This window comes from Ovis aries, chromosome X (genome assembly GCF_016772045.2).
Source record: "Ovis aries strain OAR_USU_Benz2616 breed Rambouillet chromosome X, ARS-UI_Ramb_v3.0, whole genome shotgun sequence".
NCBI classification, from domain to species: domain Eukaryota; kingdom Metazoa; phylum Chordata; class Mammalia; order Artiodactyla; family Bovidae; genus Ovis; species Ovis aries.
In genome coordinates, this window is record NC_056080.1 from 81260283 (window position 1) to 81285794 (window position 25512).

At 47.2% G+C, this 25512-nt stretch overlaps 1 protein-coding gene and 2 non-coding genes across 4 annotated transcripts; all 3 read left to right on the plus strand.

Annotated features, from left to right (window-relative positions):
• The first annotated feature begins 10127 nt into the window (after positions 1-10127).
• On the plus strand, positions 10128-24908 carry DKC1 (dyskerin pseudouridine synthase 1). 2 transcript variants are annotated; one of them, XM_015104658.4, is made up of 16 exons: positions 10128-10229; positions 10862-10929; positions 11376-11462; positions 15691-15782; positions 15977-16161; positions 16782-16846; positions 17135-17261; positions 18049-18179; positions 18632-18775; positions 20073-20193; positions 21342-21460; positions 22049-22152; positions 22882-22960; positions 23600-23719; positions 24042-24132; positions 24583-24908. In XM_015104658.4, exons 1-15 carry the CDS (start codon positions 10214-10216, stop codon positions 24102-24104), a joined length of 1521 nt encoding a protein of 506 aa, XP_014960144.2. In that variant the 5' UTR covers positions 10128-10213; the 3' UTR covers positions 24105-24132; positions 24583-24908.
• Positions 18319-18452, plus strand: LOC114111821 (small nucleolar RNA SNORA36 family). The gene has a single exon (XR_003587561.1). It is a non-coding gene; the product is annotated as a small nucleolar RNA SNORA36 family (small nucleolar RNA).
• Positions 22680-22811, plus strand: LOC114111824 (small nucleolar RNA SNORA56). The gene has a single exon (XR_003587563.1). It is a non-coding gene; the product is annotated as a small nucleolar RNA SNORA56 (small nucleolar RNA).
• Positions 24909-25512: the final 604 nt, after the last annotated feature.

A 25512-nucleotide genomic window follows, 5' to 3' on the forward strand; every position in this document is an offset into this window, starting at 1 on the left:
TATGAAATATTGCTAAAGTGAATGCAAGACAGTAAGTCTATGAGGGGGGCCAAGTCATCCGAAAAGTCGCTTAAGATAAGTACCTATTCAAGACAGGACAAATTGTGGCCCCTCCCACTGCGGGATATGGGCTGATTTCATCAATGGCCACCAGGTGGCGGACTCCTCCCCCCGGAAGGCCACCATGTTGTGCTGTGCTTAGTTGCTCAAGTCGCATCCGACTCTTTGTGACCCCCATGGACCCCCACCAGACTCCTCTGTCCATGGGAACTCTCCATGCAAGAATACTGGAGTGGGTTGCCATGCCCTCCTCCAGGGGATCTTCCCAATCCAGGGATCAAACCCAGGTCTCCCACATTGCAGGTGGATTCTTGACCATCTGAGCCTCTAGGGAAGCCCAAGAACACTGGGATGGGTAGCCTATCCCTTATCCAGGGGATCTTCCTGACCCAGGACTCGAAAAGGGGTCTCCGGCATTATAGGCAGATTCTTTACCGGTTGAGCTACCTGGGAAGTCCAAAGGCTCCTTTACTGGGGGAATGAATGTAGGTCTCTGCTGTGGACAGGCTGAGTACATAGCAGTGCCAGTGGCTGCGACCTGAGGGTAGTTCCTGGGAGGGGAGACTCACTCCTCTCTGCTGATTCCTTTACTCTGTAAACTTCCCTGGTGGCTCCGATGTTAAAGCGTCTGTCTACAATGCGGGAGACCTGGGTTTGATCCCTGGGTTGGGAAGATCCCCTGGAGAAGAAAATGGCCACCCACTCCAGTATTCTTGCCTGGAAAATCCCATGAACGGAGGCGCCTGGTAGGCTACAGTCCATGGGGTTGCAAAAAGTTGGCCATGACTGAGCGACTTCACTTTCCTCTGTAAAAACAATTCTCCCCATTAGACTCTCAGTCCAACCCATGGAGCCTGCCACTTGCTTCCTTTGGAGACCTTGAACAAGACACCTAGGAGGGGACACGTGGCAGTCAAGGGAAAGGGTTGTCCACAGCAGGGGCCGCAGAGCTGGGAACCACCTTCTTGAGCTACTGTCCTATACCTTCCAGATCTGCATAAGTCTGGTCTAAAATCTTCCCCTTCCCGTGGAGGATTAGATGGCCAGACATTCAGACTTTCCCACAGACCAGGAATAAGCCAGAAGCTGTTGATCAAAAGGAAAATATGTTTGTAGTAGAGGGCATGATGTCCTTCGGGAATCCACAGGATGTTTCTCTTTTCAGGACTTGTCATAAGCTCCGTGCAGCCCTGCAGTGTGTCAAGTGACTTGTACCTGCTATAGAGACTTTCCTTGTCCTGGGTCCCACCAAAACCGTGTCACCTCATAGGTAACTTGCTGAAGCACTGGTGGGCACAATTTCATGTAGTATATGCTGCCTATGAAATCTGAAGAACCCCACCAAATGTGGTGCCCGAGTGGGAGGTGGTATGAGGTGCAGCAACTTACTGAATACCTAGCATGGTCTAGACCATATCAAAACATCACTAAGGGTCATTCTCTTGGGTTTTCATTGGCTTGATCTCCCACACTCCACACTCTGGCATACATATGTCTTTTTTTCTTTTTTCTTCTGAATATTTTTGGGAATCAGGGGTTGTCCTTGTTACCCTGTTGCAATAGCCCATGAGGCTCCTCTGTCTATGGGATTTCCCAGGCAAGAATACCAGAGTGGGTTGCCATTTCCTTCCCCAGACGTGTGACTTGAGGAAGCATCTCTGGTACCTCTTGGCCACCAACTGCAGTAAGCATGATGTCTTCAGTGTAATGGCCCAGCATAATGTTCACCATGACTGTCGAAACAATCAAGTTCCGTTCATCTGAGATGATGACAGATAGTCAGAGGGCAGCTGGTTTGTACTCCAGCCTGGGGAGAGTAGATAATTTGAAGAGCAAGTGTTTTTCTACAAGCTGGATTCCCTTTGTGACTTCTTAGGCTTAGTTTGAAATAGATAACCAACATGGACCTACTGGATAGCAGGGAACTATATTCAATATCTATTTAGTTATATGAATAACTATATTCAATATTGGACTTCCCTGGTGGCTCAACTGGTAAAGAATCTGCCTGCAATGCAGGAGACTTGGGTTCCATCCCTGGGTTGGGAAGATCCCCTGGAGAAGGGAAAGGCTACTCACTCCAGTATTCTGGCCTGGAGAATTCCGTGGACTGTACAGTTCATAGGGTCACAAAGAGTCAGACACGATTGAGCAACTTTCACTTCATATAGGGCTTCCCTGGTGGCTCAGAGGTTAAAGAATCTGCCTGCAATGCAGGAGACCTGGGTTTGATCCCTGGGTTGGGAAGATCCCCTGGAGAAGGAAATGGCAACCCACTCCAGTACCCTTGCCTGGAAAATCCCACGGACAGAGAAGCCTGGTAGACTGCAGTCCATGGGATTGCACAGAGTCGGACACGACTGAATGACTTCACTTTCACTTTCACTTCATATTCAATATCTTATAATAATAGAAAAGCATCTGAAAAAGAATATATATATATATATATATATATATAACTGATTCTCTGTGCTGAACACCTGAAACTAACATGATATTGTAAATCCACTACACTTCAATAAAATAAGTAAACAACATTTAAAAACAAAACAAGAGAAGAGGACGTTTCCCCCACCAAAAAATTAGGTTTAGTTTGGCAGTTCTTTAAGTACTGTACATCTTGTAAATAGAGGGATTTATGAAAACAAGCATCCACTATTAAGGAAGAGTTTCTATTTTAATGATGTTATATGGGGCAAAGTGGCCATGCATCTAACTTATTCTCTGTGAAAAGAGAGGAAATTTAAAAAGAAAATTCTTCTCCAATTTCTAGATGAGGGACAGACATGGGGAGATAGCTATACATGTGTGTGAAAGGCCAATAATGTAAAATTCACAAATCATATCCACAGACACATAAAAAGAATTATACACCATGAGCAGATGGGGTTTTCTCTAGAGATAAAAGGCTCACTCAATATATGAAAAATTAATCAATGATATCTACTATATTGACAAGCAAAAGAAGTCATATGGTTGTATTGATGCAGAAGATACATTTGACAAACCCAATGTCGATTCAAGACCACAATGCTCATGATGTGTAAGTCACTCAGTACTAAGGCTAGAGGGGCAAATTCTTCAACTTGTTAAATAGCATCTATGGAGGACATGACTAACATCATGGTTAAATTGTGAAAAATGGGGCATTTTCTCTTATGGTTGGGAAGAAGGCAAGGCTATCTGCCCTCACTACTCTTATTCAACACAATGTTGGAAGTTCTAGGCAGTGCAATAAGGGGAAAAAAACAAAAAGTGCACAGATTGAGAAGAAGAAATAACAGCTTCTCAGTTTGCAGATATCATTGTCTTCATAGAAAATCCAAAGGAATCTACTGGAAAAACTCCCATAACCAATAAGTGAGTTTTACAAAGTTGCAGGATACAAGATCAACACATTTCAAAGCTCATTATTTAACTGCAGTGATCAAGATTGTGTGGGATCCACAATATTGTAAAGTAATTAGCCTCCAATTAAAATTTGTTAAAAAGTGAAAAAAAAAAGATTGTGTGGTATCAGTAGAAAAAAGTGAAAGTGAAGTCACTCAGTCGTGTCTGACTCTTTGTGACCCTGTGGACTGTAACCTACCAGGCTCCTCTGTCCATGGGATTTTCCAAGCAAGAGTGCTGGAGTGGGTGCCACTTCCTAGTATCAGTAGAGGGAGAAGCATATAGATAAATGGAATGGAATAGAGAATCCAGAAAGAGACCCACATCAATTTCCCCAGCTGGTTTTTGGCCAAGATGTAAAACCATCCTAGTGGGGTGTGCCACTCCCAGCCAGGGCCCAGCAATAGTCAGGATTCTTTCTTTATGACAGTGAGTTCCAGGTTCAGCAACTTCTGTTTCTCTTTGCAGGGAATGTCTCTGTCAACCTGTCTCAGAGTTTTGGGCCCCTGGATTTTCATGGGACTTATCTTTCACTCGGTGGTGAAATACTTGCTAGTTCCTGGGCATCTGGTCCATTTGGCATGATTTCTTTAATGGAGCAGGCCAGCATGATGGTTTGGGGCAGAATGAGATGATCCACTCAGTCAGGGACTTCTTTATGATAACGTGCCAGATAATTGACGGGACAGTGCCTGGGGCTTCCTTTGGATGATTTTTCCATCATTGGAATTCTTCCAGCTGCCAATTGTGTTGGTTTCCAATTATGCAGTCAGGAACTGGGTGTCCACAGGTAGAGAGATCCAGACTAAGATTCCATCTCTGACTAGTGGACCACAGTGGCCTCTATGGTCCCAAGGGTAAGTCAGAGGCAGGTTAAGAGTACATACTTGCAGTATTCCGTGTACCTGGCCTCACCCTTGCTTGACAGCTGAGCCTGTGAATTGACTGGGTCTGGAAATTCGATGAGAGGCCATGATTTTCCATGGTGGTGATTAAAGGCAGGCTGCTGTTCACCAGACTGAGCGTTTTGGTCGGTGGTGATCTACTACAGATATGTGCTGCAGTCCATGGGGTTGAAAAGAGTTGGACATGACTGAGCTGCTGAACAACAACTATATATATATGGGCTTCCCTGGTGGCTCAGATGGTAAGGAATCTGCCTGCACTGTGGGAGACCTGGGTTCAATCCATTGGTCAGGAAGATTCCCTGGAGAAGGAAATGGCAACCCATTCCAGTATTCTTGCCTGGAGAAGTCCAAGGACAGAGGGGCCTGACGGGCTACAGTCCATAGGGTTGCAAAGAGTTGGACATGACTGAGTGACTAACACTTTCATTTTTCATCAGTTCAGTTCAGCCACCCAGTCATGTCTGACTCTTTTTGACCCCATGAACTGCAGTACGCCAGGCCTCCCTGTCTATCACCAACTCCCAGGGCTTACTCATGACAACATGATCAATCACCCCAAAGATCCTTGGGGGTGAACCATCTTAGTTCCAGCTTCCAGCCCTGCTGTGTGTTGTGTTACCTATCCTGTTTCTATGGGATTTAGTGCCACCACTTACACTCTGCTTCTCTGGGATTCCATCCTTCCCACTGAGAGCACAAGCCTGTTTCAATGGCAAAACCTCCCACCTCCTTCCCGAGACTAGTTCTCCAGAATGTTCACCAAAGTATGTCTCAGTGTTTTGCTGAAAGGAATGTCACCCAAAGGGATAACATTAGTTAAGGGGTGAGGCAGTGGGTTGCACATGACAACTCATTCCAACATCGTCCTCCTCAAATCTTGGGATTGGAGATAACAAGGGATGGGAGGAGTAGGTTATAAGAATGGGCATCCCCTTGCTTGGTAACTGACTAGGTGACACCATTATAAGGTCTCCAAAGAAGGTCGAAGCAGCCTCATTAGACAGGGGAGGAAGAACCACTTCTGCTGGTAAGGGGGAATCTGGAAAGGTTTAGGGTTTGGCCACCTGATGCAAAGAGCTGACTCATTTGAAAAGGGCTGGAAAAGATTGAAGGTGGGAGGAAAAGGGGACGACAAAGGATGAGATGGTTGGATGGCATCACCGACTCAATGGACATGAGTTTCAGCAAGCTCTGGGAGTTGGTGATGGACAGGGAGGCCTGGTGTGCTGCGGTCTATAGGGTTGCAAAGAGTCGGGCACGACTGAACAACTGAACTGAACTGAAGGGTTCAGAAGTCACAGATTCATTCAACACATACTTCCAGAGCATCTTCTAGGAGCTGTGCAGAGAGCTGTGGACAAAATAGACCAGACTTTCTTGGCTTCATAAGGCGAACATTCTGGTGAAGAGACAGACAATAAAAAAAGGTCCATTGAAGGCAGAGGGAACAGCAGATGGCAGAGCCCCAAGAAAAGCGTGTGTGCCTGGGGAGTAGTCTTAACAGTTAGAGGCACTGCGGCCAGAGGGGTGAGAGTCTGGTCATGAGCAGAAGCAAGTGGGCTCAGAAGAGGAACTGATGGCAGACACTGACAGCTGTCATCAGCATTTTGACTCTTACTCTTAGAGAGATGGGTTATCCATTGGTTTGGGCTGCTGTAACAAATTACTCCCAACTGGGTGCCTTTATTCTTTAATAAATTAATCTTTAATTTTTAAAAAAAATTCACTGTGATTGGATTGGAAAAGGAAACAGCCACCCACTCCAGTAGTCTTGCCTGAAGAATCCCAATGGACAGAGGAGCCTGGCAGGCAACAGTCTATGGGGTCGCAAAGAGTCAGACACGACTGAGTGACTAAGACTTTATTGGAGTAGAGTTGCTTTACAATGGTGTGTTGGTTTCTGCTGTACAGTGAAGTAATTCAGTTATACATATACATATCTCCACTCTTTTTTAGATTCTTTTCCTATGTAGGCCATTACAGACTATTGAATTCCCTGTACTATAGAACAGGTACTTGTTAGTTATCTATTTTATATATTATATATCTATTTTTATTTATCTAATTAGTTAACTATTATTAGTTATCTATTTTATATTTTATATATAGTAGTGTGTATATGTCAGTCCCAAACTCCCAATACATTCCTCCCCCTCCTTATTCCCTGGTTTATGTTTGAAATCTGTGACTATTTCTGTTTTGAAAATGGGTTCATTTGTACTAGGTGGCTTTAAAGAACATTTATTTTCTTACCGATTTAGAGGTTAAAGTCTCAAATCACTCCAGTCTCCGCCTCTATGTTTATACGGTCTTCTCTTCTGTCTGCATCCTTTCTTCTCTTTGAAGGACACTTGTCATTGGATTTGGGGCCCACCTGAGTCATCCAGGATGACCTCATCTGCAGATGCTTCACTGCAGGACCTCTGCAAACACCCTTTTTTCAAATAAGTTCATATTCATAGGGTTCAGGGGTTAGGATGTATCTTATGGGGGCAATCTTCATCCCATTAGAGATGGGACGCCATCGACGGGATTGGAGCAGAGGAGGGACATGGCCTGACTTATAGTTTCATGGTGTCTCCAGAGACTGTGTTGAGAAGACAATAGAGTTGGAACAAGCAGAAGGAGGGAGGAACTGCAGAGGAAGAAATCTAGGAGAGAGATAAGGATGGCATGCACTCCAATGACAGCATTGAGTGTGGGGAAAAACCATCAGGTTCTGGATCTGTTGAAAGCAAAGGTGCCAAGCTTTGCTAACAGATCAGATGAGGAGTGTTGGAGAACCATTAGTGAGTTCCTGAAATTTAGCTAAATATGTATCAATAAAGCATTATAAAATAATGGGGGGAGTGTAATGGAATGCTGGTGGATTGGTTGACACTGTGGACTTTGTATTTAAACCAAGTATGTATGAAACATTAAGAAAATGTAAAGAATATTTATTCTCTTACAGAGAATAAAACATTCTTATGTATTTCATTAAGGCTTATGTATAAAACATTAAGTTAGAGTATTATTATGATTACCTTGGTATACAACAAAATAAACTGTAGATAGAATAAAAGTTAAATGAGGAAAAACCAATTATATATGTGTGTATATATGCACAAACACACACACACACACACACATGTACATATATATACACAAAAAATCCAACCAATCCATTCTGGAGGAGATCAATCCTTAGAGTTCACTGGAAGGACTAATGTTGAAGCTGAAACTCCAATACTTTGGCCACCTGATGTGAAGAGCTGATTCATTCTAAAAGACTCTGATGCTGGGAAAGATTGAAGGCAGGAGGAGAAGGAATCAACAGAGGATGAGATCGTTGGATGGCATCACCAACTCAATTGACATGAGTTTGGGTAAACTCCGAGAGTTGGTGATGGACAGGGAGGCCTGGTGTGCTGCAGTTCATGGGGTAGCAAAGAGTCGGACATGACTGAGCAACTGAACTGAACTGATGAAAAATGAAAGTGTTAGTCACTCAGTTATGTCCAACTCTTTGCAACCCTATGGACTGTAGCCCTCCTCTGTCCTTGGAATTCTCCAGGCCAGAATACTGGAGTGGGTTGCCATTTCCTCCTCCAGGGGATCTTCCTGAACAACGGATTGAACCCAGGTCTCTCACAGTGCAGGCAGATTCCTTACCATCTGACCAACAGGGAAGTTGTTCAGTAGCCCAGTTGTGTTTGACTCAGCAACCCCATGGACTGCAGCACACCAGGCCTCTCTGTCCCTCACCATCTTCCAAAGTTTGCCCAAGCTTATGTCCATTGCATTGGTTATGCCATCCAGCCATCTCATTCTCTGACATCCTCTTCTCCTTCTGCCCTCAACCTTTCCTAGCATCAGGAACTTTTCCAATGAGTCAGCTGACCAAAATCAGATGACCAAAATACTGCAGTTTCAGCTTCAGTATCAGTCCTTCCAAAGAGTATTCAGGGTTGATTTCCCTTTAGACTGACTGGTTTTATCTCCTTGCTGTCCAAGGGACCCTCAGAAGTCTTCTCCAGCACCACAGTTTGAAGGCATCAATTCTTCGGCACTCCACTTCCCACAACCACATGTGACCACTGGGAAGACCATACCAACAGAATAATGTCTCTGCTTTTCAACACTGTCTAGGTTTGTCATGGTTTTCCTGCCAAGGAGCAAACATCTTCTGATTTCATGGCTGCAGTCACCATCCACAGTGATTTTAGATCACCAAAAGAGGAAACCTGTCACTGCATATATTTTAAGACACAAATAAAATGGAAAAATTCCTAATCTTTGGATGGCACAGGAGGAAATAGAAGAAGAGCCATAGTTGTCCTCTTCTGTCAGTAGCAGCTTGTTAGAAAAGATGATGCTAAAAATTCCATTGACAACAGCAATAAAGAAATAACCCCAGATCAATCAAGTCTATGGGGGATAGGTGTAAGAATCTCCACTTAAGAGTGAGAAGAGAAGTGAACGAAAGGAAGAAGGAAAAGAGCTGGAACCTGGAGCCGCTAGTTGCTTGGCAGTCCAGTACTGCTGCGGTGAGCGACCTGTGAGTGTTGATCACTTCACCTGGAGCCCCATTCAGTTCAGTCGCTCAGTCGTGTCTGACTCTTTGTGACCCCATGGAATTCTCCAGGCCAGAATACTGGAGTGGGTAGCTTTTCCCTTCTCCAGGGGATCTTCCCCACCCAGTGATCGAACTAATGTATCCTGCATTGCAGGCGGATTCTTTACCAGCTGAGCCACAAGGGAACCCCAAGGAGACCCGTAGTGGAGCTGCAATCCAGCTGTGCTGTGACCAGAAAGCATCACCAGAAGACCTGGTACAGAAAAAAAAAAAAAGGTAAAATATGTCATTCATAATGTTGTGCATTGCTTATATGCTGAAACGATAATATTGCCGATCGTTGTGTTAAACACAGTCTGTTACTGAAACCGATGTAACCTTCTACTTTGCTTTTTTTTTTTTTTCAAGTGGATGTTGGAAAATTTAAAAGTCCACAAGGGACTCGCACTCTGTTTCTATTGGGCAGTGCCGCTCTAGCAGGATGAAAATTAGAAGCTGCAAAGCTCTATGTGCCTCGACGTCTGTCTTCACTTTGGCATCGGGACTGATCCGACAGCCACCTTGAAGGGTCAGGGGTGGGGAAGCAAGGAAAGCTGAGACACGTGCCCAGGTGCCCAGTTCAGTTCAGGTCAGTCACTCAGTCATGTCCGACTCTTTGCGACCCCATGAATCACAGCACGCCAGGCCTCCCTGTCCATCACCAACTCCTGGAGTTCAGTCAGACTACTGTCCATAGAGTCAGTGATGCCATCCAGCCATCTCATCCTCTGTCGCCCCCTTCTCCTCCTGCCCCAAATCCCTCTCAGCATCAGAGTCTTTTCCAACCAGTCAACTCTTCGCATGAGGTGGCCAAAGTACTGGAGTTTCAGTTTTAGCATCATTCCTTCCAAAGAACACCCAGGGCTGATCTCCTTTAGAATGAACTGGTGGGCCCAAGTTTCACTTAAAAAAAAAAACCGGTGAGAAAGACTAGACATTCGCCCGGCCACGCCCACAGCTAAGCCCCGCCCAGGTGGGCTGCGCAGGCGTTCCCCGGCCGGCCCGCTGAAGGCGGGGCGAAGCCCAAGGCGCCCGCGCGGCGGTGCGAGCGCGGGCCGCCGCGGCCGCCAATGAGATGGTGCGGCCGGCAGGCGCGCGCCGGGGACTCCGCGCCGCCTCGCCCCGCCCCTCTGCACGACACGCACGGGGCGGCGCACAGGTGGGCGGGGCCTAGCGGCGCAGCCTGACGGCGGCGGGAGCCTGCAGGCGCTTCCTTGGCGGTGGTGGCCCACGCGGCTCGCGAGCTCAGCGGGGCAACATGGCGGACGCGGAAGGTGAGGGCGGTTCTCCGGTGGCTAGCAGGCCGGGCCCGGGTCGCGACCTCCGACGGGGGGAGCCGGGGGTGGGGGGTGGCAGACATCGAGGCTAGAACTGTCCGCTGGCTCCAGCCGCCGCGCCTCCTGCCGACCTTGTCGCTTGGCCTTGGCTCCACGGGGTGAGGGCGAGAGATTGAGAGGCCCCCGCGGTGACGTGACGCCATGAGGCCCAGGCCTCCCGCCGACAGGGCCTGGGTCGCGCTCCCCCGTTCTGCCGCCGTGGTCAGCGCCGCGCAAGGAAGGGAAGAGAAGGGGCCAAGGGGCTCGGGCGGGCGCGGAGCTCCCAGGCGAAAAAGAAGTTCTAGGGGCCCCAAGCCCTTGAGGACCGTCGGACGGTCCCTGACGGAACTTGCGGGCTGAGGGCCTTTCAGCCCCGCGCGGCCACGTGGTGAACCGGGCTGTAGGGGGAAACGTGCGGCTGCTGTCGCGAGCCCGCCCGGCCGCTCCGGGCACTGGCCTGACCCCCCTCGCTTTCCCTACGAGCCTATACCAGACGGCCGTTTTTCAGCTGCCCTGATGCGTCCTCTATTTTCAACTCGATCGCCTTGATTTTCGGGGAAAACTCCCAATTCTTGTGTGTGTTTTTTAAGTCCTTATTTTGCCGAAGAAACACAAGAAGAAAAAGGAGCGAAAATCATTACCAGAGGAGGCTGTGGCGGTGAGTAGGAATATTTTTACTCTGCTCCGACTCAAAAGAAAGGTTTCTTAGAGGCCAGATTGCAGAAAAGAAGTGTTTCTAAAGATTTTGAAGGAACGGGGTGTCATCGTGAGATAGAAACTACAAAGCTCCATCCAGCCTAGGTCTCTGCTGTCAGGCACACTTTGCTAAATGGTGTTGCCCACAGTGACTGCTTTCCCTGAAATTGTCTTTCTTATCAGACCCACTATCCCTCTTTTCTCTTAAATTGGCTATTCCCGTCTTGGTGCCGCTTCACTTATTTTTCTCAATTCTTCATTCATTTCTTCTCTTTCCTATGGAGATCTCAGTGAACAGGAATAGACACCTTGTTTTTTATTGCACAGGCATAGACTTTGGTGGTTGTAATGGAAGGGTTCAGATTCAAGTGGGGAGTCTTAACAAGTTGTGTTTCTGTCCTCTGGAAGGAAATACAACATGCTGAAGATTTTCTCATCAAACCTGAATCCAAAGTGGCTCAGTTGGACACGTCTCAGTGGCCCCTGTTGCTAAAGGTATGTGTTTTGCATCAGCTCAATGTCTGGCTTTTATACTGTTTCTGAGTATTAAACAGTTGATTAAGAATGGATCCTGGACTTAGGCAAGGCTAGATGAGGCTGCCTAAATCAGTGTTCCTCAAGGTAGTTGAGATGAAGACCCGAGGTTTTTTGTTTTTTGTGTTTTCTTTTAAATTTCCAGTGTACCCAACACTTGTGGAATACAGGTAAATTTTGCAACAATGTGAGACTGCTATCAAATTTTATAAACAATTCTCAATTTCTCTACTTCAGTTCAGTCGCTTAGTTGTGTCCGACTCTGTGACCCCATGAATCGCAGCACGCCAGGCCTCCCTGTCCATCACCAACTCCCGGAATTCACTCAAACTCACGTCCATCGAGTCAGTGATGCCATCCAGGCATCTCATCCTCTGTCATCCCTTTCTCCTCCTGCCCCCAATCCCTCCTAACATCAGTCTTTTCCAGTGAGTCAACTCTTCGCACCAGGTGGCCAAAGTACTGGATTTTCAGCTTTAGCATCATTCTTCCAAAGAAATCCCAGGGGTGATCTCCTTCAGAATGGACTGGTTGGTTCTCCTTGCAGTCCAAGGGTCTTCTCCAACACCACAGTTCAAAAGCATCAATTCTTTGGTGCTCAGCTTTCCTCACAGTCCAACTGTCACATCCATACATGACTACTTAAAAAACCATAGCCTTGACTAGACGGACCTATGTTGGCAAAGTACTGTCTCTGCTTTTGAATATGCTATCTAGGTTGGTCATAACTTTTCTTCCAAGGAGTAAGCGTCTTTTAATTTCATGGCTGCAATCCCCATCTGCAGTGATTTTGGAGCCCCAAAAAATAAAGTCTGACACTGTTTTCACTGTTTCCCATCTATTTCCCATGAAGTGATGGGACCAGATGCCATGATCTTCATTTTCTGAATGTTGAGCTTTAAACTACCATTTCACTCTCCTCTTTCACTTTCATCAAGAGGCTTTTTAGTTCCTCCTCACTTTCTGCCATAAGGGTGGTGTCATCTGCATATCTGAGTTTATTAATATTTCTCCCGGCAGTCTTGATTCCAGCTTGTGTTTCTTCCAGTCCAGCGTTTTTCATGATGTACTCTGCATATAAGTTAAATAAGCAGGGTGACAATATACAGCCTTGACGTACTCCTTTTCCTATTTGGAGTCAGTCTGTTGTTCCATGTCCAGTTCTAACTGTTGCTTCCTGACCTGCATACAGATTTCTCAAGAGGCAGGTCAGGTGGTCTGTATTCCCATCTCTTTCAGAATTTTCCACAGTTTATTGTGATCCACACAGTCAAAGGCTTTGCCATAGTCAATAAAGCAGAAATAGATGTTTTTCTGGAACTCTCTTGCTTTTTCCATGATCCGTCAAATGTTGGCAGCTTGATCTCTGGTTCCTCTGCCTTTTCTAAAACCAGTTTGAACATCAGGAAGTTCACAGTTCACGTGTTGCTGAAGCCTAGCTTGGAGAATTTTGAGCATTACTTTACTAGCATGTGAGATAAGTGCAATTTTGTGGAAGTTTGAGCATTCTTTAGCATTGCTTTTCTTTGGGCCTGGAGTGAAAACTGACCTTTTCCAGTCCTGTGGCCACTGTGGCTGAGTTTTCCAGATTTGCTGGCATATTGAGTGCAGCGCTTTCACAGCATCATCTTTCAGGATTTGAAATAGCTCATCTGGAATTCCATCACCTCCACTAGCTTTGTTCGTAGTGATGCTTTCTAAGGCCAACTTGACTTCACATTCCAGGATGTCTGGCTTTAGATGAGTGATCACACCATCATGATTATCTTGGTCGTGAAGATCTTTTTTGTACAATTCTTCTTAATATCTTCTGCTTCTGTTAGGTCCATACCATTTCTTTCCTTGAGCCCATCTTTGCATGAAATGTTCCCTTGGTATCTCTAATTTTCTTGAAGAGATCTCTAGTCTTTCCCATTCTGTTGTTTTCCTCTATTTCTTTGCATTGATCGCTGAAGAAGGCTTTCTTATCTCTCCTTGCTATTCTTTGGAACTCTGCATTCAGATGCTTATATCTTTCCTTTTCTCCTTTGCTTTTCCCCTTTCTTTTCACAGCTATTTGTAAGGCCTCCCCAGACAGCCATTTTGCTTTTTTGCATTTCTTTTCCATGGGGATGGTCTTGATCCCTGTCTCCTGTACAATGTCACGAACCTCATTCCATAGTTCATCAGGCACTCTGTCTATCAGATCTAGTCCCTTAAATCTATTTCTCACTTCCACGGTATAATCATAAGGGATTTGATTTAGGTCATACCTGAATGGTCTAGTGGTTTTCCCACTTTCTTCAATTTAAGTCTGCATTTGGTAATAAGGAGCTCATGAACTGAGCCACAGGCAGCTCCCAGTCTAGTTTTTGTTGACTGTATAGAGCTTCTTTATCTTTGGCTGCAAAGAACATAATCAGTCTGATTTCGGTGTTGACCATCTGGTGATGTCCATGTGTAGAGTCTTCTTTTGTGTTTTTGGAAGAGGGTGTTTGCCATGACCAGTGCATTTTCTTGGCAAAACTCTATTGCCCTGCTTCATTCCGCATTCCAAGGCCAAATTTGCCTGTTACTCCAGGTGTTCCTTGACTTCCTACTTTTGCATTCCAGTCCCCTATAATGAAAAGGACATCTTTTTTTGGTGTTAGTTCTAAAAGGTCTTGTAGGTCTTCATAGAACCGTTCACCTTCAGCTTCTTCAGTGTTACTGGTTGGGGCATAGGCTTGGATTACCATGTTATTGAATGGTTTGCCTTGGAAATGAACAGAGATCATTCTGTCTTTTTTGAGATTGCATCCAAGTACTGCATTTCAGACTCTTTTGTTGACCATGATGGCTACTCCATTTCTGCTGAGGGATTCCTGCCCGCAGTAGTAGATATAATGGTCATCTGAGTTAAATTCACCCATTCCAGTCCATTTTAGTTCACCGATTCCTAGAATGTCGACGTTCACTCTTGCCATCTCCTGTTTGACCACTTCCAATTTGCCTTGATTCATGGACCTGACATTCCAGGTTCCTGTGCAATATTGCTCTTTACAGCATTGGACCTTGTTTCTATCACCAGTCACATCCACAGCTGAGTATTGTTTTTACTTTGGCTCTATCCCTTCATTCTTTCTGGAGTTATTTCTCCACTGATCTCCAGTAGCATATTGGGCACCTACCGACCTGGGGAGTTCCTCTTTCAGTATCCTGTCATTTTGCCTTTTCATACTGTTCATGGGGTTCTCAAGGCAAGAATACTGAAGCTTCACTTTATAGACATTTACTGGTTTGTGGAGTAGTACATGCTTTACAGCGTAGATTTTGATGCTAGACCCCTTTGGGTCAGGTACTGTGTGACCTTAGGCTAATCTTGACCTCTCTGAGGCTATTGGCAAATAATACCTCCTCTTTCAGAAGGCCTATTGAGGGTTGCAGGAGGTGATCGATGAAACGCGCCTAAGTGCCCAGCATGTATCACATACTCTAGAAGTTATTGACTATTTTGTTGGGTTTTTCATAAAGTAGTTCAGTAATGAATAGAGTTAAAATTTCGTTACTGACATAATGGGTGCCAGCTATGAGATTAGGAGGCAAGTTTACTGAAAGACAGGATTCCCTGGTGGCATAGATGGTAGTATCTGCCCACTATGCGGGAGACCTGGGTTTGATCCCTGTGTCGAGAAGATCCCCTGAAGAAGGAAATGGCCACACTCCAGTATTCTTGCCTAGAAAATTTGAATCAACCACTAAATAAGAGGTTAAATACGAGATTTGTTTATATAATTCAATGCAGTTTAATTTCTGCTTGGCCAGATATGTCTGCTATTTAGATAGCATCTGGTTCTCTTATTTTTACATGTTGGCAATAGTCCTACCATCATGGAATGTTCATCCTCCAGCTGGCTACCTTTGGTGCCTGAGAAAATAAAAGCTAGTCCATATTTTACGCATAAGCCTGTGCAGTGAAGCCACATTTGTTTGTAGGACCCCAGGAGGTCTTTCTGGAGGAGGGAGAAAATTTGTCTTCTTCATACTTGGGTAATTTCTCTAGCATGTGGTGGGGCTTAGCAGTCTGCCACAGCAGATAATGGAAATACAGGAGCAAGATCCAAAACAGGAACCCAGAGGGTCGCCTTATCATGGTTCGTAGTGGTCCTGACTTAATTTTCCATATGTTAATGATTTATTGCTTATTTTGTGTTGTATCGTTGCTTTCTAGAATTTTGATAAGCTAAATGTAAGGACAACACATTACACACCTCTTCCTTGTGGTTCAAATCCTCTGAAGAGGGAGATTGGGGACTACATCAGGTAAGCGTGTTGGGAGCAAGCACACACTTCTTTGCACAATGACCCTTTCACATCAGTTATTCAAGGAGGTGGTGACATGCCCTCAACATATATGATAGCCTGTGCCCATGGTCAACACTTGGTTTTTACTCTGCAAATTTAGTTTTCATCCGAGGCCCAGAGTTGATGACACAGTAATTTCTTTCCCAATCTAGGACAGGTTTCATTAACCTTGATAAGCCCTCCAACCCCTCTTCCCATGAGGTGGTAGCCTGGATCCGGCGAATACTTCGGGTCGAGAAGACGGGTCACAGTGGAACCCTGGATCCCAAGGTGACTGGTTGTTTAATAGTGTGCATCGAACGAGCCACTCGCTTGGTGAAATCACAGCAGAGCGCAGGTAAATCAGAGTGGGAGAAAGGACGGGGCAGCTTGAAGATGGGAAGTCTTTCTGTGTTTCCTTGCCCTTCTGCATGTGGCTTTCAGAAGTGATTTCTTACATTGGTAAAATCTTACAAACCCAATTAAAAACAGAAGCAAGGGATACTCTGGCTTGGTATGTGCCTTCTGTGCCTTCCTGATGAGGCTGCCTTGTTGGGAGTTCTGGGTGCTTTTGACAAGCATGTGGAGCCAAGTGGATCTGCTTCTAGCCCTGAGGCAGAGCTGAGTCCAAGTCTGGCTGCAGGCCTGTCACTTCAGGCTCCTTGAAATACCCTGCAGCTTCTGCCTAAAATAATGGCTTCCTCATTGTCATCAGGGAAAATTCTTCTTGGCCTTGCAAGGTGCCCTCCAGACAGGCTGTCCACAGGTGTTCTTGTCCTTCTCAGCATGTTGAGAGTTGAACCTACGACATTAGGGTCTTCGTTCCTTTCCTACATCTATACCCTGAAATCTGTCTTCTGCAAATTTGATAGAAATTTTCCTGCTTTCCGTGGCTGCACAAGATTACGAGTGATACAAGCATATAGGAAATAACAGCAAACTCAGTGGCCACACCTGACTACTCTTGTCATTTTACAGGCAAAGAGTATGTGGGGATTGTCCGGCTGCACAATGCTATCGAAGGGGGGACTCAGCTTTCCAGGGTAAGTCTGTCATTGAAGGGAAGCCACCTGAGCCACTGGGCCAACCTGGGCAGGTGACTGCAGACGGCAGAGACACTTCTGCTCATGTGCCTTCTGAGGAGAGGCTTCTGATCAGTCCTGAGCCACCCATGTGGAGTTGCAGAAGGAATCAGAAATTGAAAGGCCCTTTTTAGTGATTGCAAGAGAACTTCTGTGTGTCACTTGTGCCCTTAAACTCCTCAAATCTGCCCTTTGATCATCTTTGAGAGTCCATGCAGTAAGAGCGGTTTCGTTTGTGTTTCTTGCCAGGCCCTAGAAACCCTGACAGGTGCCTTATTCCAGCGACCCCCACTCATTGCTGCAGTAAAAAGGCAACTCCGAGTCAGAACCATCTACGAGAGCAAAATGATTGAGTATGACCCTGAAAGACGATTAGGTGGGTCCTCAGGCCTGTGGGGCACTGAGCTGACACGGAGCACTCTGGTGTTGAATGAATTTTCCAGAATCAGAGTCTGGTAAAAGTAGCTGCCTTGAGCGTATGGGGTAGTTGTGGCTTGTGTCATCTCCAGTTTCACTGCTGCAGGTAGAGAATAACTGAGTTTCTCACCTGGTCACGTGTTTACTTAAAGAAAGTGAAGTCACTCAGTTGTGTCCGACTCTTTGCAACCCCATGGACTGTAGCCCACCAGGCTCCATCCATGGAATTTTCTAGGCAAGAGTACTGGAGTGGGTGGCCATTGCCTACTCCAGGGGATCTTGCTGAGCCAGGGATTGAACCCAGGTCTCTCCCACATTGCAGGCAGACACTTTACCATCTGAGCCCCCAGGGAAGCCCACCCTTTTATAATAAAAACTATTCAGTGAGTTAAGCATAGAAGAATAATTCCTCAACCTGATACGGGTATCCATAAAGAAAGACTTAAGTAAACATCATACTCAATACCTTTCTCCCTAAGGGATTCCCTGGTGGCTCAGACGGTAAAGTGTTCTGCCTGCAACACGGGAGACCCAGGTTCAATCCCTGGGTTGGGAAGATCCTCTGGAGAAGGAAATGGCAACCCACTCCAATACTCTTGCCTAGAAAATTCTGTGGATGGAGGAGCCTGGTGGGCTACAGTCCATGGGGTTGCAAAGAGTCGGACACAACTGAGTGACTTCACTTTCTTTCTTTCATGTGTTTACTTAGGAAAATATGTTCTACTTTTGTGTATGCGTGTGTTTAGGAATCTTCTGGGTGAGTTGTGAGGCTGGCACTTATATTCGGACGCTGTGTGTTCACCTTGGTTTGTTGTTGGGAGTTGGTGGTCAGATGCAGGAACTCCGGAGGGTTCGTTCTGGAGTCATGAGTGAAAAGGTATGTCATTGGTGGGAGTTGTTTTTTTTATTCTTAAGGAGTTGTTGTTTTTTTTTTTTTTTTTCTTAAAGCCGGCTGATACTTAGATCTTCCAGCCCTTGGTAGAACTCTACCTGCTTCCCATCCCAGAAAAGGCAGTTTCCAAAGTGTTGAGTTCAGTGCGGGGCAGCTTCCCTGTTCTGTTAATTAAACTTTGGGACATTAAAGCACAGGCTGGGGTGTGTGTGGATGGAGACTGTTACTCTCTATTCGTTTACTCCCTAGCCTACAGATATGCCTGCTTAGGTTTACTAGACCACCAGTTACAGAGGTGACTGAAAACAGACCAAAGACTAATGAGCTTGGACTAGCAGGCGAGACAAAAGTGATTCAGTGTCTGGAAGTGTGAGGTCCATTTGCCTATTGGGGGTACAATGGCACTTGATTAATTTTCATGCGCGGCTACTTCCCAGGACCACATGGTGACGATGCATGACGTGCTTGATGCCCAATGGCTGTATGACAACCATAAGGATGAGAGTTACCTGCGGCGAGTCGTTTACCCTTTGGAAAAGCTGTTGACGTCTCATAAACGGCTAGTCATGAAAGATAGTGCAGTAAGTTCTGTTTGTACAAAATGGGAGCTCAGGAAAGGAGATGTGGTCCGTGGCCTGAAAATTTCATTCTATTTAAAGAGATAAAATAGGATTTTGTGATTTTACAACCACTATTTTTCTTGGGGTTTCTTTTCTTTTTTTCTGATTTTGTATATTGGGCACTGGATTAATTTGTTTTTGTTAATGGAAGTATTTATGATTAACTTTATTAAGTGAAAACCAAATATAAAGTAAATTTTAATATTGGGCCTAATTCCATGAAACATTTAGAGTAAGTAACTTGGTTCAAGAAATAGACTGTTAGTGGTACATAAAATTTGCTCTTCCATAAACTGGTAGTTTTGTATGTGCCTAAGACACCTTGGGTGTTTTGTTTTTTTTTTTTTTTTTTAACTATTGCTAGAAAAAGTTGTTTTGATGGGGATAAAAGATTGAGATTAGAGAGTTGGCTAGTTCTCCTTTCGGAATCTCCATTAAAAGCTTTGTTGAAATAAATCCCAATTTGAGGCCATAAAACCTAAACATCGTGGAGATTATCAAGCCTTTTTTCTTAGTATGCATACTAAATAATCTCATAGAAAGAAATCGTTTATATATTTAATAATTTGAGCTTGTTCATTCATACTCAGATCTTAAACTGTATACGTTTGACTGTATAGATGTTAGAGTTTATAATAAAAGACAAAAAACTGAAGAGGCATACCACAGTTGCCCCTATAATGATAGAGAAAACAATACACAAGACAAACAATGTGAATGTGATTCCCTTTTGCTATGGTCAAATTAGTGGCTTCTGGGGGAATTTCAAGGGAGGGGAGAAATATGGCGAGTGAAGACAAGACCCTCAGGTGGATTGGACACCTCGAGTGTGGGCAGACTCAGGAAGAGTTGGCCTTGATATGTATCTCTGGGTCCGTAAAGGACATGTCAAAACGTGTAGGATTGGTTCAGCAGGCCTTGGCAGTGTTGCTTGTTCATTCCTTTGGGGATGTAATTATTACCTAGGAATATGACCTGGGAAGGTAGTTATAACCTAGCTCTGTTAGGGTGTTTTCCCTTCATGCTGAGAAGTAGAGAATAGGTAAACTCTGAACAGGAGTAGCGACTTCCAGCCCTGGTTACATTTCTGAATCAACCTGTGGTGGGTGGCGGCTGTGATACAAGCTGCATGGCAGCCTGTGGATGCTGTTGTGCCTCTGGCATGGGTAGGGGTTGCTGCTCTGGCCCAGTGCGGGGTGGGGTAGAGGGCAGGGGCCACCCTGTGATGGGGGCACTCATGGGGCCATCATCCCGCCAGGTGAACGCCATCTGCTACGGGGCAAAGATCATGCTCCCAGGTGTCCTGCGCTATGAGGACGGCATTGAGGTCAATCAAGAGATCGTGGTCATCACCACCAAAGGGGAGGCCATCTGCATGGGTAAGAGGCAAGCGGCTCTTGTCCGCTCTGCACCATCACAGCCAGGCTCCCTTGGAGGGCATGCCCGAGGACTGGCCTCTTAGGGTGACCGAATGAATCCCTGTGTTCCTTGGGGTCTGTGGGGTGGTCACAGCCCAAAGGTCCAGTTCGGACAGGCATGCGTGAGAAGGGGTCGGCGGGGTTTCCTCTTGTCTTGCCAGCTGCTGTTAGGAGCCTTGTCTCAGTGGTTTAGCTCTCCAGTAAGAGAAGAAATCATCAACAGGTGGGGAATAAAGGTGGTAACTGCGGAACCTTCAGTCCCGTCCCTCTCTGTGCAATGCTAACTTGCGCAACTTTAGCTACTGTTGGATTGTCCCCGTCTGAGCTCCAAGCATGACATGTATGTCTTTGGGGTTCATTATCGAGGTGGCCCTTCCCCTCTGGCTGCTGGCCACTCTGTGGCCACCTTGATTGTGCATAGCTGGAAAGGGATCCTGATGACACACTTTATTCCTGGTGTAAATAATGCACATTAAAGAGCTTTGGATGTATCGGCCTGGCCAAAAAATGGATTTGGATATTTCTGAGACGTGTAACTGAAAAACGCAAACGTTTTGGCCAGTTGAATACCTCTTAAGAAGTCTCCTCTGAGGATGTCCAACGCATAGGTTTTGATGAGTGTGATTAGTATCAGTATTTTTTTGCACTTGATAAGTGGAACATGATTTCACAGGCTGTCTTCCCCTGATGGTGGATTTTCTCCATATGCAACTCTCCGCAATGGAAACCTCAAGGCAGTAGAGCTTAAGAGTTTTATTTCAACAATGAGATTATTTTCTAAAAAATCATCTATCTGTTTGGCTGTGTTGGGTGTTAGTGGCGGCACACAGGATCTTTCGTTGGGCTATGCGGGCTTCTCTCTGGTTGTGCGTGGTCTCACTGCTTGTGGCACCCTGGCGTAGGTGCCCTGTGGCATGTGAGATCTGAGTTCCCCAACTTGAAATTGAACCCGTGTCCCGTGTATTGGAAGGTGAATTCTTCACCACTGGACCACCAGGAAAGTCCAAGCTTACAAGTTTTCATGAAGTTTGTAAAACTTGTATAAAATGGCAGCATTTGGCCTCATTGGTTATCAAGTCTTTCCTTTTATCTCTTTCCAACGCCTGCAGCAATTGCATTGATGACCACAGCAGTGATCTCCACCTGCGACCACGGCATTGTAGCCAAGATCAAGAGAGTTATCATGGAGAGAGACACTTATCCTCGGAAGTGGGGTTTAGGGCCAAAAGTAAGTAAGTGGGACTGGGCCTGTGCCCTGCGCAGCATTGTATTTTGCTTTGTTGAATACTTGAGCAGCTGTTGGTGTGTCTCCACTGCCATGTCCTGGCATCGTGCCAGGCTCTGGGAAGTTGTTGCTGGTTAGAAATGTGCCTCACTTGGACCTGAGGATCTTTAGGCTAAGGGGATCATAAATGGACCTCAGTCTACTTGCACCACAGGGTGGTGACTTTCGGCATAGTTGAGGGCCCTGTGAAGGGGTGTGGCAAGGTCCCTGGCACCTTGAGTCCACCATGAAGGCTTTGGCCTGGTCAGGGAATCGGGGCAAGGGATCTCTGCTAGAGCCACTGCAGTAGAAATACACGATGTGAGATATTGAGGTGAAGCGGGGAGGGAAGCATCTGGGGCCGCTGGAATGGCAGGTGGTACAAATGAGACCACAGAGGCTCCCAGGAATACAGCAAGCCCTTTGAAAGTCCCATGTCTGCACCCGTGGAAGAGAAGGTGAATTCCGAGTGCTCTGCTATGTGTGTGTGTGGTTATGAAACCTGCTTTGCGTCAACACTGTTGTAACCTGGACACCCTGCTGGTCCTCCAGGCAAGTCAGAAGAAGCTGATGATCAAGCAGGGTCTTCTGGACAAGCACGGCAAGCCCACCGACAGCACACCTACCACCTGGACGCAAGAGTACGTCGACTACAGGTGAGGGTGGCTGTTGGCCAGCCCCGCAGTGGACAGGGGACCTGCCTGGATGCCGGGGTCCCTTGATGGCAGGGGAGGAAGGAAGGGCGTGGAGCTCCGAGTGCTGGATGCCGCCTCCCGGCCACTCTGGTGAAGACCTCAACTTAGTTCAGTTCAGTTGCTCAGTTGTGTCTGACTCTTTGCAGCCCCATGGACTGCAGCACGCCAGGCCTCCCTGTCCATCACAACTCCCGGAGCTTGCTGAAACTCATGTCCATTGAGTCAGTGATGCCGTCCAACCATCTCATCCTCTGTTGTCCCCTTCTCCTCCCGCCTTTAATCTTTCCCAGCATCAGGGTCTTTTCAAATGAGTCAGCTCTTCACATCAGGTGGCCAGAGTGTTGGGAGTTTCAGCTTCAACATCAGTTCTTCCAATGAGTACAGAACCAGATATGGAGGAAACGTGCTCAGGGAAGGGCTGTTGGGACTCGCCTTGGGGGCTGCTGCTGAACCCCAGCTGCCCTGGGCAGGTCAGGGCATTGGACCCTGCGCAGCCAATGGTTATCCCTTGCCAGCCTGGCTTGTGGGACTCTAGATGGAGTCAGGCTGCGAGTGGCAGTGGTGAGCTCTTCTGTCCAGCATCAGTATTCTGATGGTGGCTTTCGACTGGCTGGATATGCCTTTGTGCAGCCGGGCCTCTGAGGACAGCAGGTCTGCGACACTTACCCTTTGTTTCTGCTCCTCTCGTAGCAATTCTGCCAAGAAAGATGTTCCACCCAAAGCAGTCAAAGCCGCGCCAGTAGTTGCTGAGGTGGTGAAAACCCCAAAGGTGAGTGGTGTGCCGTGCTGGCTTTCGAACACTCCACCCAGCCCCACCAGCTACTGGTCTGTTGTGTCTATTGGGTTCTGTTAGCCTGGGGGTTAGACTGGCCTGGGCTGCTGGCTGAGCTCAGGCCACAGCTGTGGAACAGAGTGGGGTTGACGGGTGGCAGGAGCATGTTGCAATCGAGATGGGGACACTTGGGGCCAGGTGGAACTCGGCAGAAGGCCAGTGAACACCTGTGCACGTGGTGGCTTCAGGGCTGGGGGCCACTGGCATCAGATGGCACGGTAGCTTGTCTGTTACTGCGGGTGGCACCGAATGTCCTGGAAAGGGCTTGCCATGGAACCTGGCAGGTGGGGTTCCTAACCCACCTGCCCCCTCTGAGGGCTCCCGGGAGCACCCCAGGGAGGAGGTGGCCTTTCTATGTTGCCCTGGCACTCCGGCTGTGCCCTCAGCTTCCTGGCCTTCAGGCATGACAGTCTCTGAATGCCTGTTAAACCAGGCCCCTTCAGGGGTTTTTGCAAACTTCCTGTTGGATCCCATCAGGATCCTCTTGGACTGGCTCCCCACTTTTTGTGACTCACTGAAAACGTTCTCGTCCACATTGGTCTCGGATCTAATGTGCATCCGTGGTCTCCACCTTAGCGGAAGCGAGAGAGTGAGAGTGAGGACGCGTCCCCGGCGGCTCCGCAGGCAGTCAAGAAAGAAAAGAAGAAGAAAAAGAAGGAGAAGGCCAAAGCTGCTGTGGAGAAGCCAGGAGCTGGGGTGTGTGCAGGCAGGCCCAGGACCCGGGCGCCCCTGGGTCCCTGAGAGGGGAAGGCATTGCCCACTGCCCAGGAGGGAGGATGGGATGGGCCCAGGTTTCCTAGCATCAGCTCAATTAGGATTCTTTGTGTGGTGGGTTGGGAGGCTGCGGAGCTGGGGAGTGTGAAGGTGAAGGCATCAGTGAAAAACTCAGGACAATGATCCGCAAAATTGATGTCACCCAGGACATCCAAGTCATGAGCATCACCTTCTGGTTACCCCAACGGGGTGGGACTGGGAAAGTGGCGGTGCTTATGAAATGCTTGCTTGCTTTTCCTCCCAGGACAGTGACAGCACCAAGAAGAAGAAGAAGAAGAAAATCAAAGTGGAAATGGTCTCCGAGTAGGGGCGGCCACGTGTGGCACAGCGTCCAGGTGGGAGGAGCCATCAAAGCCTTATTGTGAACCTGGAGCTCCATTGGTCCTCGAGGGAGGGGACCCGAGGTCCCCAGAAGGGTGGAGAGGCTGGCATGTGGGAGCAGCTCACAGAGCCCTTGCTGATGCCCCCTGGGATGGCCGCCCCATCTTGTCCTGTTGTAAGGACCCTGGTGAAGGGGGTGGACTGGGCATCGTCTACTGCTCCGCCCAGGAGACTCACAGCACCTCCCCTGCAGACCCAGCGCTGCCCAGTGCCCACCCACGGCTGTTTCCCGGGGCTGGCTGACCATCCTGGGCCTCTCCCAGTTGGCTTCTCCACTTCCCTCGTCTAAAAAGTTTCTAAACAAAAAAAAGGCGGTTCCACAAAATGGTCTAGAGCAAGTGAAAAAAAAAAAAAAACAGAACTGAACCATGTTATTGAGGGGATAATCTTTTTTTTTTTGCCAGCGTGCTGAGGACAGCGGTCTCGTGTCGAGTTCCCTCGGTCACCTGGATTTCCTTTCCAGGTGGAGGCCTGGCTGAGGGCTCTGGCACGCTTGTCTTGTACACTCTTTCCATGCCCTCCCCTGTGTACACTTCACAGCTTGTACATATACACACCACCTCAGGCGCCTGACTCCACCTGGCTAGTTATGTTTGTGAGCTCAGTCCCCCCCCCCCCCCCCCAAAAAAAATCATTCCTCTAGGCTTTGTTTTACTCCTCCGTTCCTTTCCCTGCTGGGAGAAGGTTGTAATTTTTACTGATTAAATTTCCTTCTGAAGTTTTTTAAGTATTCCTGTTGGATTTTTCTAATTGTTGATCTACAAGTTAGCAGAACAACAACAAAAAAAGACATGGCAATTAAAAATGTAGAGATCTTTATGTCCTAGTGGAAATGTGGTGCTTTTCCCTTTTTCTGTGTCTGGTAACATTTCCCTTAGGGCCTGGCGGCATCTTCAAGGCAGGATAACCGCCAATTTGGTGATCTCCACAATCACAGAGAGGAGGAAGATTCTCCATGTTTGTGGCAGGCGGGAGGTGGGGGACAAGGGGTTGTTTAGGCACCTGCAGACACATCTGGGCTCAGACACCCACGCCAGGAGCCGCCAAAGCTTGTGCTCATGGCCAGGGAGGTGATTTGGAACCAAAAACAGTATGTGGAGTGGTGGGGAGGGGCGTGCCAATGCAGCAAGGGTCAGGGCCACGTTCCCAGTGATGGTTTCTGGTGGCCTCCACTGCCCCGGACCCTTGAGAGCCACCTGGACACGCCAGCCCAAGGCTGGCTTTCCCCTGCCCTAGGCATGCCAGGACATAATGCCTCCAGGAAGCGCTCATGGTGGGTTTCCATCCAGGGTAAGACACTCAGGTTCCTGTACATGGACACCAGCCTCATGTAA

Coding starts and splice junctions, on each gene's coding strand:
- DKC1 (XM_015104658.4), top strand. Junction 11,463..15,690: donor AGTGGCCCCTGTTGCTAAAG/GTATGTGTTTTG, acceptor GTTGCTTTCTAG/AATTTTGATAAGCTAAATGT. Junction 22,961..23,599: donor AGGTGGTGAAAACCCCAAAG/GTGAGTGGTGTG, acceptor TCTCCACCTTAG/CGGAAGCGAGAGAGTGAGAG.